The sequence below is a fragment of the Haliotis rubra genome, unplaced genomic scaffold (genome assembly GCF_003918875.1).
Source record: "Haliotis rubra isolate DU_JTF1 unplaced genomic scaffold, ASM391887v1 Scf422, whole genome shotgun sequence".
In the NCBI taxonomy this organism is placed as follows: Eukaryota; Metazoa; Mollusca; class Gastropoda; order Lepetellida; family Haliotidae; genus Haliotis; species Haliotis rubra.
The window spans coordinates 48,506-63,733 of NW_025767105.1; the positions used below are offsets into that span (position 1 = coordinate 48,506).

At 39.7% G+C, this 15,228-nt stretch overlaps 1 protein-coding gene across 1 annotated transcript; it reads right to left on the bottom strand.

Moving 5' to 3' along the window:
• Positions 1 to 8,070: 8,070 nt before the first annotated feature.
• Positions 8,071 to 14,802, bottom strand: LOC124288663 (scavenger receptor class F member 2-like). Its single transcript, XM_046725233.1, has 4 exons — positions 14,787 to 14,802; positions 13,490 to 13,540; positions 8,672 to 9,619; positions 8,071 to 8,356 (listed from the first exon to the last, which is right to left on the bottom strand). Exons 2-4 carry the CDS (start codon positions 13,521 to 13,523, stop codon positions 8,256 to 8,258), a joined length of 1,083 nt encoding a protein of 360 aa, XP_046581189.1. The 5' UTR covers positions 13,524 to 13,540; positions 14,787 to 14,802; the 3' UTR covers positions 8,071 to 8,255.
• Positions 14,803 to 15,228: the final 426 nt, after the last annotated feature.

A 15,228-nucleotide genomic window follows, 5' to 3' on the forward strand; every position in this document is an offset into this window, starting at 1 on the left:
GTGGTTTTAAAAGACTGACTGCGCTTATCGCGCAGCCAAATATCGTACATTCTAAGGAAATCTCGAATTGATTGTATTATAAGGTGTCGAAATGGTGTTAAATTCTCTTTTGTGCATCAACTTATTTGTCATGCAAAATTGGTGTGTATATATGTGTGATTGAACAACCCTGTTTACTGAGACAGGAATAGGAACTTTGACCTTTCTCAAGACGTGCACATTTATACGTATATGCTCTTGAAAACCTTGTTGGGCAAGATGTGCTTTCCAATTTTGCTTTTGTGTGCATGTTCATATTGTATTTCAGTTTTGAACATATGGTTTAAACATATTTATATTCTCAGAGAATCTGGTTTGGTAAACAAGCAAAACATTGCTTTTATTAATACCTCACCGGTACATATAAAATATAACAGAATACACAAGAACTGGATACACAAAAACGTCAAATTAATTCCTATCATAAGTAGTAGCAAACTGTCACTGACACCTTCGGCTAGGTGGATAAAAGGGGACGCAAAAATCCCCGAATACACCGCATCACAATAGTAAACAGAATTTATCTTAACGAATGTTTAAAGACAGACAGACAGATAGACATAGTTTATCAAAGTGCCCCATGTATGTAAACAAGATATAAAATACACTTAAAATAAACGCATAATGTTTTACATACATCCAGCTTTAACGGGATGGCCTAAAAGTCGGGCCAAGAAAAGTCGGGCCGGGCCGGGCCACCGGGTAATACTAAGAATGGATTGCAGAATATTAAAACGAAACCTGCACATTTGGGTCGATACTCTTCCTGCCTTCACAAATGCATAGTTTGATTGAAAATGTATAGTTAATGGTGAAAAAAAACCCACAAAAACAACAATGACTACATACCGAGATTCCCGTAGAAAACACACCGTCTTGTTGTTATGTGTTTTCCTTGATATGTCTATGAGGGAAAGTTGCATACTTCTCTTAGCGTGTGACATCTTGGGGTCCTGGGCAGGAAGTGACAGTGTTTTGACTGCTTTTCTTTCCTAATTAAGATATTGGGTTTCCCTAATTAACCTTTATTGTCTCATGCTGAATGAGCACAGGATGTTTATGTTAAAGAGACGTGGATATCGGAGAGTGTCAGTGGGCAAATATGACATGATTATGTATATTAAAAGAAATATTTGAAATCACAACATTTTGTAATATGTTATAAAGGATCAAATAAAATATGCATTCACAAACACAAAAATTCTTATGTGTTTTCATTCTAAACAATACCAGTCCAAATCAGATAGCCAGCGCGTATGCATATGCTTATATTTACTAATACACATGAAAAACAAAATGGTATTATATCTACCTAAATACCACTTCATAAAGTAAAGTAAAAGTGAAGCCCCTTTCTCTCTCCATTCCCAACGATTTAGGGCAAAAATCCGCAATCAAAAGTGTTTAGTCTCTGTTCGGCCCGACTTGGCCCGTGCTGTCAAAAACAACCTAAACCTCACACATGTATCTTGAATTGTGTTTATATCCATAGACTAGTAATATATGTACCTACATATCACTTTACAGAGTCTCAAAGCGTAGTATTTGAAGCAAAAACGTTGCTGAAAGTGAAGCTCTCTTTCCTACATATTCTCAACAAAGACACTGTATCACAAGGGTTCGGCCAGCCTTAGCTCGGGCTTTCAAAAACAACTTTCACCACACACATGTATCCTGATTTGTGTTTAATTCCATAGATTAGTATTATAACTACCTAAATATCACTGTGTGATGTTACAAATTGCCACATGTAAAGAAAACTGCTCTGTCAAAGCGAAACCCTTTTCTCTCTCCATTCATAACATAGCCCCAATCAAAAGTGTTTAGTCGCTGTTCAGCCCGGTTTCCCCCATGCTGTCAAAAGCAACTTAAACCTCACACATGTATCTTGAAATGTGTTTAAATCCATAGATTAGTGTTATATCTCCCTACATAGCACTTCACAGAGTCTCAAAGCGTAGTATTTGAAGCAAAAACGTTGCTCAAAGTGAAGCCCTATTTTCTATACATTCTCAACAACGACACAGTATAACAAGCTTTCGGTCCAGCTTGGCCCGGGCTCTCAAACGCACCTTATACCTCACACATGTATCTTGAAATGTGTTTAAATCCATAAATTGGAATTATTTCTACCTATCATTCTATCACCAGCACATGCCTATACATTTAGACCTGGGAGTCAATTTCATTCATCCATAGTGCTCTAAATCCGCTACGAGGTCCGCGCCCACCCCCAACCAATCACACTCCACTAAATTTGTAAACAAAGCAGTCCAACCCCTCTAACACAAGGTCAAGGCCACCCACCTCCGCCAGCTTACCTGCAATCTTCACCAAGCAGCCACGGCCCCTTACCCACAGCCTTCTTCGCTCCCTCCTCACCCCCCATCCCCCACCAACTTAACCCATTTTTCTTTCTTTATTAAATCCCCTTATGCTAATTATGCAGCTTACCTGCATTCACCTACATGCCCGACTATGCTATACTTCCTTATAGGTGATTTTGAGAGCCCGGGCCAAGTCGGGCTGAACAGAGACTAAACACTTTTGATTGAGGCTATGTTGAGAATGGAGAGAGAAAAGGGCTTCCCTTTAACGAACCAGTTATCTTTACATGTTGTATTTGATAACATTACAAAGTGATATTTAGGTAGATATAATACCAATCTATGGATTTAAACACATTTCAGGATACATCTGTGAGGTATAAGGTGTGTTTGAGCGCCCGGGCCAAGCTGGACCGAAAGCTTGTGATACTGTGTCTTTGTTAAAAAATATATAGAAAATAGGGCTTCACTTTCAGCAACGTTTTGCATCAACTACTACGCTTTGAGACTCTGTGAAGTGCTATGTAGGTAGATATAACACTAATCTATGGATATAAACACACTTCAAGATACATGTGTGAGGATTAAGGTGATTTTGAGAGCTCGGGCCAAGTCGGGCTGAACAGAGACTAAACACTTTTGATTGAGGCTATGTTATGAATGGAGCGAGAAAAGGGCTTCACTTTAACGAACCAGGTATCTTTACATGTTGCATTTGATAACATTACAAAGTGGTATTTAGGTAGATATAATACCAATCTATGGATATAAACACATTTCAAGATACATCTGTGAGATATAAGGTGCGTTTGAGAGCCCGGGCCAAGCCGGACCGAAAGCTTGTTATACTGTGTCTTTGTTAAAAATGTATAGAAAATAGGGCTTCACTTTGAGCAACGTTTTTGCTTCGAATACTACGCTTTGAGACTCTGTGAAGTGATATGTAGGCAGGTATAACACTAATCTATGGATATAAACACATTTCAAGATACATGTGTGAGGATTCAGGTGTTTTTGACAGCACGGGCCAAGTCGGGCTGAACAGCGACTAAACACTTTTGATTGAGGCTATGTTATGAATGGAGAGAGAAAAGGTCTTCACTTTGACGGAGCAGTTTTCTTTACATGTGGCATTTGATAACATTAGAAAGTGATATTTAGGTAGATATAATACCAATCTATGGATTTAAACACATTTCAGGATACATCTGTGAGGTATAAGGTGCGTTTGAGAGCCCGGGCCAAGCCGGACCTTAAGCTTGTGATACTGTGTCGTTGTTGACAATGTATAGAAATTAGGGCTTCACTTTGAGCAACGTTTTTGCTTCAAATACAACGCTTTGAGACTCTGTGAAGTGCTATGTAGGTAGATATAACACTAATCTATGGATTTAAACACAGTTGAAGATACATGTGTGAGGTTTAAGTTGTTTTTGACAGCATGGGGGAAACCGGGCTGAACAGCGACTAAACACTTTTGATTGAGGCTATGTTGTGAATGGAGAGAGAAAAGGTCTTCACTTTGACGGAGCAGTTATCTTTACATGTTGCATTTGATAACATTACAAAGCGATATTCAGGTAGATATAATACTAGTCTATGTATTTAAACACAATTCAAGATATGTGCGTTACGTTTAAGTTGCTTTGACTGCTCGAGCCAAGCCGGGCGGAAAATTGTGGCCGAGAGTGTGGGGAAGAGATCGTATCATTTAAATGTGGGTCAGTATTGATGATGTATTTTTTTTAACAAGTCATAACAATATTATCATCAACAGCACTACCACATTTGAACCTAACTTATAAAATTAATGTAATCATTCAAGTAAAATACATGACATCAGAAAATGGGCGAGATTTTTTAATATCGCTCTAAGTTAGTCAAATTAAGTCAATGTGAGTTGAATTTTGTTTCATGGTACTTATAAACATACACTCATTCATTTACAACCTCCAAAACATGGACAATCATGTATTTTGAGTAAAAGTAAATATTCTCGCCCATGGGCCAACCTATCTTTCGCCCATGGGCGAGATTGTTTAATATCGCTCTAAATTAGTCGAATTAAGTCAATGTGAGTTGAATTTTGTTTCATGATACTTATAAACATACACTCATTCATTTACAACCTCCCAAACATGGAAAATCATGTATTGTGAGTAAAAGTAAATATTCTCGCCCATGGGCCAACCTATTTTTCGCCCATGGGCGAGATTTTTTAATATCGCTCTAAGTTAGTCGAATTAAGTCAATGTGAGTTGAATTTTGTTTCATGATACTTATACACATACACTCATTCATTTACAACCTCCAAAACATGGAAAAACATATATTTTGAGTAAAAGTAAATATTCTCGCCCATGGGCCAAATTGTTTTTCGCCCATGGGCGAGATTTTTTAATATCGCTCTAAGTTAGTCGAATTAAGTCAATGTGAGTTGAATTTTGTTTCATGATACTTATAAACATACACTCATTCATTTACAACCTCCAAAACATGGAAAAACATATATTTTGAGTAAAAGTAAATATTCTCGCCCATGGGCCAAAATGTTTTTCGCCCATGGGCGAGATTTTTTTAATATCGCTCTAAATTAATCGAATTAAGTCAATGTGAGTTGAATTTTGTTTCATGATACTTATAAACATACACTCATTCATTTACAACCTCCAAAACATGAATTCTGGTCGAAATTAAACATTCTCGCCCATGGGCCGGCCCATGGGCCACTGTTCGCCATGGGCCTGCCCATGGGCGAAGCGAGACTAAATTTAAAGTTTTCGAAAAAATCTTTTCATTTTTTCATCCTTGGCATATATTCATAACAACTGCATGTTTAATTTGGTCAAATCCCTTGTCAGAAAGTGCCCACAGTGCGGAGAGTTTCTGGACTTTTGTGAGTCCAGAATTAAATTGTGACGTGTTGCATTCATATCTCTGGAATCCCCAAATCTCGGATCCATACAAAAGAATAGGCTGAATTTGACAATCAAATAGTTTAAAGTAAATACTGGGCGTCAACACACCAATTTTACACAAGGCAGATAAAAGACTTATCAATGCTTTCTTAGCTTTCAATGATAATTCAGTAACAGTTTTCCAGTTAATAGCAGATGTAAACTTAATACCAAGTAAGTAAGATAAGTGTAATGATCAGAGACAATTACAGGTTGGTCATTAAAGGACCATCTTTCTTTAGAAGATATCCGGCCACCTTTTTCTAAATATAACAATATTAGTTTTATCTAGGTTAACGGATAAATCCCATGTTTTAGTATACCGTTCCAAAATATTTAACTGGGTTTGTAGTCCAACTACAGATTCTGATAAAAGAATTACGTCATCAGCAAATAAAAGAATAAAAAGTTCTAAGAGATCTGGAAATATTTGGATGCCATGCTTACCATTTGCGATAATATCGTGAGTACAATTCGTTGATAAACAGGAAAATAGAATTGGACTCACAACACATCCTTGTCTTAAGCCAACAGGGCAGTCAGAAAAATCAGTCTTATCATCACCACAACGTACACAAGCTATCACATTAGTATACATTGCTTTTAAAATTGAATACATTCTACCTTTCAGGCCAGCATTACTTAAAGAATACCACAATTAAGAACGATTGACAGAATCAAATGCTTTACGGAAATCAACGAAAGCTACATAAACATTTACGCTTACGACGGGATAGACATTTCTGGGCTAGTGCAAATAGTGTAAAGATATGATCAGAAGTTGAATATTTCTTTCTAAAGCCTGCTTGTGATTCGGGAATTTTATCTGTCATACTTGCCCATTTAGTGAGTCTGTTATTTAGAACAGATGTAAAGACTTTACCTAAAATACTCATAAGGGAAATTCTCTATAATTATCTGGATTGGTGACATCACCTTTCTTATGTAAAGGAACAATAATTGAACGCGCCCAACAACGGGAAAAATACCGTTTACAAACAATTTATTAAAACACTTATTCAAAAAGGGCATGATAACAAACTCTGAACTTTTAAGCATTTCCACCACGACGAGGTCAAGACCAGCTGATTTTCCATTTTTCAAATGCAATAACGCTTCTGATATTTCATTATCTGTTATGGGTAAGTCTAATACAAGTGATTCGACGTCTGACATATCTGCAGTTAAAATATCTGGTGTTGCATCATCCTGCAAAGGACAATCATCAAAAGAATCATTAAAAACAAAATCATTATGAAATACATTTTTAAAATGATTTAACCATTCCGCTTTCGGAATTACATTTTTTCGTGTTGGTCGTCTTTTTAAATATCTGATTTGTTTCCAAAATGAGGTCGGGCTTTTTGTTGCCTTTGTTAATTTATCGACATTTCGTTTACTCAGGTCCGATTTAAATCTTCTACAGCAGTTTCTGTATATATTTCGTTCTTTACAATATAGTTTTCTATTGATATCGTTACGTTTCGTCTAAATGTCTTCAGAGATTTTCGTGCAACCCGTCGTGCAGCCTTACACTCAGCATTTAAGGGTGGATTGTTTCGCGGCGGTGCGATCGATACATGTTTCTTCATACAGCTTGCAGAATCTAACATCATACTTACAAAATCATCAATAGCATCTTCTATATGACTATCAAGTTTATTAAACACCGACTGAAAACCAGCTGCGGTTCTCTCTTGAAGATTTCCTAAAAATGGCTTACATAAAGACTCATTCCACACAATTTTGTCATTAGAGGAGATATCCGCTGTTGATTTACCTTTAATCATGTTCAGTTTAGGAAATCGGCATTTGAGCTCTAAAGGCAGATGATCGGAATCTAATCGATCACCTATATTCAACATACTTATATATTCAAAGAGATCATTAGAACAGATGAAATAATCATTAACACTACAGCCATGCTGTCCGACAAAAGTATATTCACCTTGTTCATCTCCAAACACTCTACCATTGACAATAAATAAATGAAATGCATAACACATGTCTATCAAAATTTGTCCGAATCTATTTATGACCTTATCATGTGATTTACGATCCCCAACAGGATATCCTCCCTCGTCATCAAATATGTTGGTGACGTTTCTATCATCGACACAGCGCATGTCACTTGGGGGTTGTTACTCTCCTGTTCGCGCGTTCATGTCGCCACAAAGAAGTACAATATGGGAATCTCTAAACTCAGACAAATTAGAAAGTAAAAACTGATCAACATTATCAAGACTACATTTTGTGTGAGTCTTATAGTAGGATGAACCCACTGGTGGGATATATGTACATATCAAGTTAATATCTTTATCCGTTGCAAATATCGACTTACTGAATTTTATACATACAAAATTGTCAAAATCGGATTTCAACAACTTACACGATTTGCTGACAGATCGATGAACACCTACGCAGACACCACCAGAGAGTCGACCATACTCGGACAGTTTGATTGCTGGGCTATAAAAGATATCATAGTCATGCAACCAATCAACATCGGAAATATTGTCAACAAATGTTTCTGCAAGACATACAATTTTGAAATGGCGTAAATAATTCAAAAAGCGTTCATCTGCGTTAGCCAACTTGCCAGGTTACATCTAAGCCAAACCACTCATTAACGTCTCCAAAATAGCGTCCACGATTTTTCAACGTCATCGAGTTGCGAGGGAATCTTTACTTTTCTATAACGTCATAATAAGACAATGCCTTATCGTAAAATAAACCACGACTAGCTCATCATTGTCCTTTGCGATTTATCCCGTAGCTAATAGTATGATAAAGCAGATTATGCCATGAAACCTGCTCGTGAAGATGAAGTTGTAGAACAACAAGCTTGTAACCGAAGGATCATTGCTGCCATGAGCTATGGTGACGAGCATCAGCAAACCGCCCGGTGTCACCAGAACGTGTCACGTGTTGGTTATATCAAGCCTTGAAGAAGTCGATGTCGAACCAGCAGACCTACAGATAATGTAAACAGTATGTCTTCAGCTTCACATCTCTGCGATCCGTTCGTATTGTCTGCAAGAGAAATGAAATATCAAGAAGTACTAATACAAATTGCCAATCAGGCGTGAGTGTGTTATAGACTACTTTGAAAATGTATTCAGTTGCAGACAGTCATATGACGCATGTCAGGTAGACGTGGGAGGACAGTGATCTGAAATAAAACCTGCTTGAATATTTTACAAATTGCGACGAAAAAAACCCCGTGATGTTCATATTTACATTTTGTGCCATGTATCAAAAATGCATTTTATAGTAGCACATGCCTTTGTGGCATCATTTTTTAACAACACGTGTCTGTATCTCGAGTATTAAATTTTGTTTGCTTACATTCCCCTTCTCGGTGTACAGCATCACATGCTCCTCCCTGTTGATGATGCTGCAGACACGTCGTGTGGCATTCCTCCCTACATCCACAGCCGTCGTCCACCAGGAGACATCTCATACAGTCAGCCCCACAACCCGTGTCACAGGTGTTTCCATAGTAACCCGGTATACAACCAGGGCATCTTCCATCACCTCTGTCACATGTCTTGTTAAAACACGTGTCACTACATGGACTAGTGCAGTCAGATCCCCAGTAACCTTGCTTGCATCTGGAACATGCCCCAGTCTCTTGAGAACATGCCTCACAGTTACCAGGACACCTCATCTTGCAGTCGAGAGACATCCAGCCATCCACACAGCCCTGTCTGCAGACTGTAGACTTCATACCGTGGTCATAGAAACAGTCCTGATGTCTACAGTGTCTGTTACACTGCTTGTCACAGTGAAGTCCGTGAACACCGTGTTTACACCCTTGTGTGCACGTATGGCTGCCGTACCTCTCACATGTGTCACCATGACACCCCCCTGGACACCTGGTGTCACAACTGTCACCGGCCCAACCATCCCTGCATCCTCTAGCACACGACCCGTCCCAGAAGTAGCAGGAGTTGTCTTCACATCCATCACTGCATCTGTTTTCACACTTCTTTCCCCACCAGCCGTCTTGACAGTTTTCCAGACAGTGCCCTGCCTCCCGGCTACAGTGGGGCTTGTCATCGTGACTGTATCTACAGTTGGGGGGACATGTTACTGTACAGTTGATGCCACGATAGCCAGCGTCACACTGTTTACATATCCCGGTGTCCCTGTGACAGCCGCCGATGTCGCAGTAGCCGGAACATTTGTAGTTGCAGTAGTCCCCATACCAGCCTCTCTGACAGTCAGTACAACGACCGTCGTCTGATGACCAGAAACAGTGGGTCTCAGCTGATGACTGATGCGTGAAGAATACTGAAACATGTTATATTTTTGCGTCTTCACTTTGAAAAGAAATATATTCTACATGAAGGAAATCACTTTGCTAATAATTCCGGTAGCCTGTTATCAGAGAAGTGTTTTCATGAACAACGAAGAGGCGTCACGCAGTTGCACTGTATACATACTGTATGGATCAAACTAATTATTGAAGCAAGATATTTTCTGCACTTGCACAAATATAACATTTTCTTAAATCCAAATATATACTTTGCCTTCGCGTTCAAACCATCTGTATAATATAGTCTTCAAATTCAAAGCCGTATTTTCAAGATCGTAACAAAACATAAACATGTTTGCATAGAATCAATATACCCGATGCTTTTCATGGCGACTCGGAGTAAATACATACTACAGTCAATATGCACGCAATACCCAGGGCGACTCGGAGTAAATACATACTACAGTCAATATGCACGCTATACCCAGGGCGACTCGGAGTAAATACATACTACAGTCAATATGCACGCTATACCCAGGGCGACTCGGAGTAAATACATACTACAGTCAATATGCACGCTATACCCAGGGCGACTCGGAGTAAATACATACTACAGTCAATATGCACGCTATACCCAGGGCGACTCGGAGTAAATACATACTACAGTCAATATGCACGCTATACCCAGGGCGACTCGAGTAAATACATACTACAGTCAATATGCACGCTATATCCAGGCGACTCGGAGTAAATACATGCTACAGTCAATATGCACGCTATATCCAGGGCGACTCGGAGTAAATACATACTACAGTCAATATGCACGCTATATCCAGGGCGACTCGGAGTAAATACATACTACAGTCAATATGCACGGTATACCCAGGGCGACTCGGAGTAAATACATACTACAGTCAATATGCACGCTATACCCAGGGCGACTCGGAGTAAATACATACTACAGTCAATATGCACGCTATACCCAGGGCGACTCGGAGTAAATACATACTACAGTCAATATGCACGCTATATCCAGGGCGACTCGGAGTAAATACATACTACAGTCAATATGCACGCTATATCCAGGGCGACTCGGAGTAAATACATACTACAGTCAATATGCACGCTATATCCAGGGCTTACCTTCGAGTAAATACATACTACAGTCAATATGCACGCTATATCCAGGGCGACTCGGAGTAAATACATACTACAGTCAATATGCACGGTATACCCAGGGCGACTCGGAGTAAATACATACTACAGTCAATATGCACGCTATACCCAGGGCGACTCGGAGTAAATACATACTACAGTCAATATGCACGCTATACCCAGGCGACTCGGAGTAAATACATACTACAGTCAATATGCACGCTATATCCAGGGCGACTCGGAGTAAATACATACTACAGTCAATATGCACGCTATATCCAGGGCGACTGCGGTAAATACATGCTACAGTCAATATGCACGCTATATCCAGGGCGACTCGAGTAAATACATACTACAGTCAATATGCACGCTATATCCAGGGCGACTCGGAGTAAATACATACTACAGTCAATATGCACGCTATATCCAGGGCGACTCGGAGTAAATACATGCTACAGTCAATATGCACGCTATACCCAGGGCGACTCGAGTAAATACATACTACAGTCAATATGCACGCTATATCCAGGGGCGACTCGGAGTAAATACATGCTACAGTCAATATGCACGCTATATCCAGGGCGACTCGGAGTAAATACATACTACAGTCAATATGCACGCTATATCCAGGGCGACTCGGAGTAAATACATACTACAGTCAATATGCACGCGCTATATCCAGGGCGACTCGGAGTAAATACATGCTACAGTCAATATGCACGCTATAACCCAGGGCGACTCGAGTAAATACATACTACAGTCAATATGCACGCTATATCCAGGGCGACTCGGAGTAAATACATGCTACAGTCAATATGCACGCTATATCCAGGGCGACTCGGAGTAAATACATGCTACAGTCAATATGCACGCTATACCCAGGGCGACTCGGAGTAAATACATACTACAGTCAATATGCACGCTATACCCAGGGCGACTCGGAGTAAATACATACTACAGTCAATATGCACGCTATATCCAGGGCGACTCGGAGTAAATACATGCTACAGTCAATATGCACGCTATATCCAGGGCGACTCGGAGTAAATACATACTACAGTCAATATGCACGCTATATCCAGGGCGACTCGGAGTAAATACATGCTACAGTCAATATGCACGCTATACCCAGGGCGACTCGGAGTAAATACATACTACAGTCAATATGCACGCTATACCCAGGGCGACTCGGAGTAAATACATACTACAGTCAATATGCACGCTATACCCAGGGCGACTCGGAGTAAATACATGCTACAGTCAATATGCACGCTATACCCAGGGCGACTCGGAGTAAATACATACTACAGTCAATATGCACGCTATATCCAGGGCGACTCGAGTAAATACATGCTACAGTCAATATGCACTATACCCAGGGCGACTCGGAGTAAATACATACTACAGTCAATATGCACGCTATATCCAGGGCGACTCGGAGTAAATACATGCTACAGTCAATATGCATCGCTATACCCAGGGCGACTCGGAGTAAATACATACTACAGTCAATATGCACGCTATACCCAGGGCGACTCGGAGTAAATACATACTACAGTCAATATGCACGCTATATCCAGGGCGACTCGGAGTAAATACATACTACAGTCAATATGCACGCTATATCCAGGGCGACTCGGAGTAAATACATACTACAGTCAATATGCACGCTATATCCAGGGCGACTCGGAGTAAATACATACTACAGTCAATATGCACGCTATATCCAGGGCGACTCGGAGTAAATACATACTACAGTCAATATGCACGCTATATCCAGGGCGACTCGAGTAAATACATACTACAGTCAATATGCACGCTATATCCAGGGCGACTCGGAGTAAATACATGCTACAGTCAATATGCACGCTATATCCAGGGCGACTCGGAGTAAATACATACTACAGTCAATATGCACGCTATACCCAGGGCGACTCGGAGTAAATACATGCTACAGTCAATATGCACGCTATATCCAGTCATCCCATCTAATGGTGTCCTCCCATTTGTGATAACTCCCATTTGTGAGACACATTAATTAATGGTTCAGTGCACACATGTGGTGCTTCCCCATCCCTACGATGAAAGTGGGAACAGCCCTGTTGCTGAAGAGTACCCGCAGGAGGCATAGTTCATTAATGAGTTAATTAACACAGAAGACATTGTTCGTTGAAGAGCATTTATTGTTTTCAATAGATACTGAAATACTGAAAAAGATTATCGTGAACTGGTGATATATTCTACTTGTTGAAAGCCTGCCATAATGGTGATCGGAAAGAGCAGTCAAAGGTTAATAAATACATTTGGATTAATTATAGTTGCAACAGTTATTGCTAGATATTTCAAACACGTAAATCTGAGTAGGTAAATTAATTTCTCTTTCAAATTACCTACACAAAATGTTTATTTTTTAAAGCCATTTATCTGAGTAGGTTAATTACTTTATCTTTTAGAGTTTCATTAAGTTACCTCCACAAGATTCAGTTAAATAGCTAATCCATAATTAGCTGGGGTTAATCCATTCTATCAGAGAGGGGAGTAAGGTGTGTTTTCTTTGCTAAGTGCCTACTCCGCTGTCTCACAACTGGGAGTCTCACAACTGGGAGTTCTCACAAATGGGAGTAGACCCATCTAATCATTCCATAAGCATGGGGTAGCATCCTTACAAGATTGACTGACCTGTATAATAAGTCATGTGATGTAATATTTTAATACAACTAATAATGTTTTAAGTCAGTTTTACTACTTACACAATGCCAGCAGCGATATTCTCGTCATTTCCATCTTGATACAAGCATCAACTGAAACGGGACACAAATTGGATGGTGGTTACATCATGGCTATCAAAGCTATTTATTGACAGCTGACGTTTACATAAACCAAAATAATATACCTCGCTACTAAAAGACTATTGTTTCCTGTTTTTCAGACAGGCCAGTGGGAGGTGTGTTTTCATTGATCCGCTGAATTATGTATGTAACCAAATTAAACATTGTATGATACCATTGGGTCAACTATTTATTTATAAGAACTGGGGTTTTGTCTAGCTTGTGGAGTCCGATGTATATCGTGTGCCCAGTTCATAGGTGCTGCTGAGAGTGTATCAGTGCTGAGAGTGTTGGGTCTGACGTCATGCATTCTCATTCTCAATTGAAGATTTGGCACTGAGCGGACTACCACCGAACCTTACACCTTTAAACTAGACAGCAAAAACCAACCGTTATATGATTACTCTGGATTACTCCATAGTACGTATCATCTCGACTAAGAAAGGCCTTATCAGTCATTGTTTGTTCAAATGCAGTGTTAATCGACACGATGTATCTACTTATCAGCCTTGATGGCACTTTCACACAGACACTGCCCTCATTGTAAGCCTGTACTAATGCACTGTGTTTGCATGTCCTTCAGTACCATGTTGGAGAGATGGCTGCTGTCTTGGTGTGAAGTATGTTGGGTTGATGTTTGGTACAGCACGTACGTGGACCTACGTTAGAATATATCAGCCTATATATCTATGCTTGTCACTAGAGGCGACATCTAGATCAGTGATACTTGATAGCATGATGATCGGATCTCAGTTATCACTGTTCATAACGCCACTGGACAGTCTTGACTTGACTGCACAAGAAATCTCTACCCTTGTGGGAATCCAGCTGTTGTACAGAAACGTCAACACATATAGCCATTTCATTGTATGCCATCCAAATTCAAACCCTGACCGATAACGTTAGCTTTGGCGGACGCGTACGACCACCAAGGGGATAATCAATTAAATGCTGCATATGAAGGTGAACGAAATTTCATATTCATCATCTCGAAACACGAAAATAATTCAATCTGAAAATCGATCTTTGATGACTAAACGTGTAAATTATTCGGAGTTTTCTAGAAATTAAATCTAGAAGGACATCTGACAAAAACATAATCTGTGTGCGTGACTGTCTGGCTGTTATCGTGTGAGTGTGTAAGAAAGAAAGAGAGAGATCTTATCGTCCAAAGGGCCAATAAAGATCCAAGCCCGAAACAGTAAAACGTGTTACTTACCGTCTTGATGAAAACGGTAGCTGAAATCCAGACAGCAATGACAAAACTACTCAGTCCGGATTATCTTCTTAAACACATTCGTCTAAAGGAACAAAAGGCGTGCTATTGATAATAGTTACGTGAATCGATCACTGCAAATCAGCGATGAAACCAGATGTTCACGAAAAGTGTAAAATTTTCTGTAAAGGATAAACGTGTTGCCCGTCCCTGACAATTCTTCACGCCTTAAGATTGCCTTAGTTTGTCCCCCTCAGCCCGCAGTGACCCTATAGGTAAAGTGAGATTCAAATGAGTGATCGTTGCACTTACTCGTGTATATATATACATGTTACGAATACATACAGTCACGAATCCGGACAAAGATAAAAATATAATCAATGTAAAGCTTGCCTATATCACATGACATTGTGGCATGTATCCAGTGGCAGTGTCAAGTGTAGAA

Bases quoted from the DNA above. Each gene is read 5' to 3' on its own strand.
- LOC124288663 (XM_046725233.1), bottom strand. From the start codon at position 13,523: ATGGAAATGACGAGAATATCGCTGCTGGCATTGT. The intron at 9,620-13,489 runs GTAAGTAGTAAA...AACATGTTTCAG, and splicing joins AATATCGCTGCTGGCATTGT to TATTCTTCACGCATCAGTCA. The intron at 8,357-8,671 runs GTAAGCAAACAA...TTTCTCTTGCAG, and splicing joins TGTACACCGAGAAGGGGAAT to ACAATACGAACGGATCGCAG.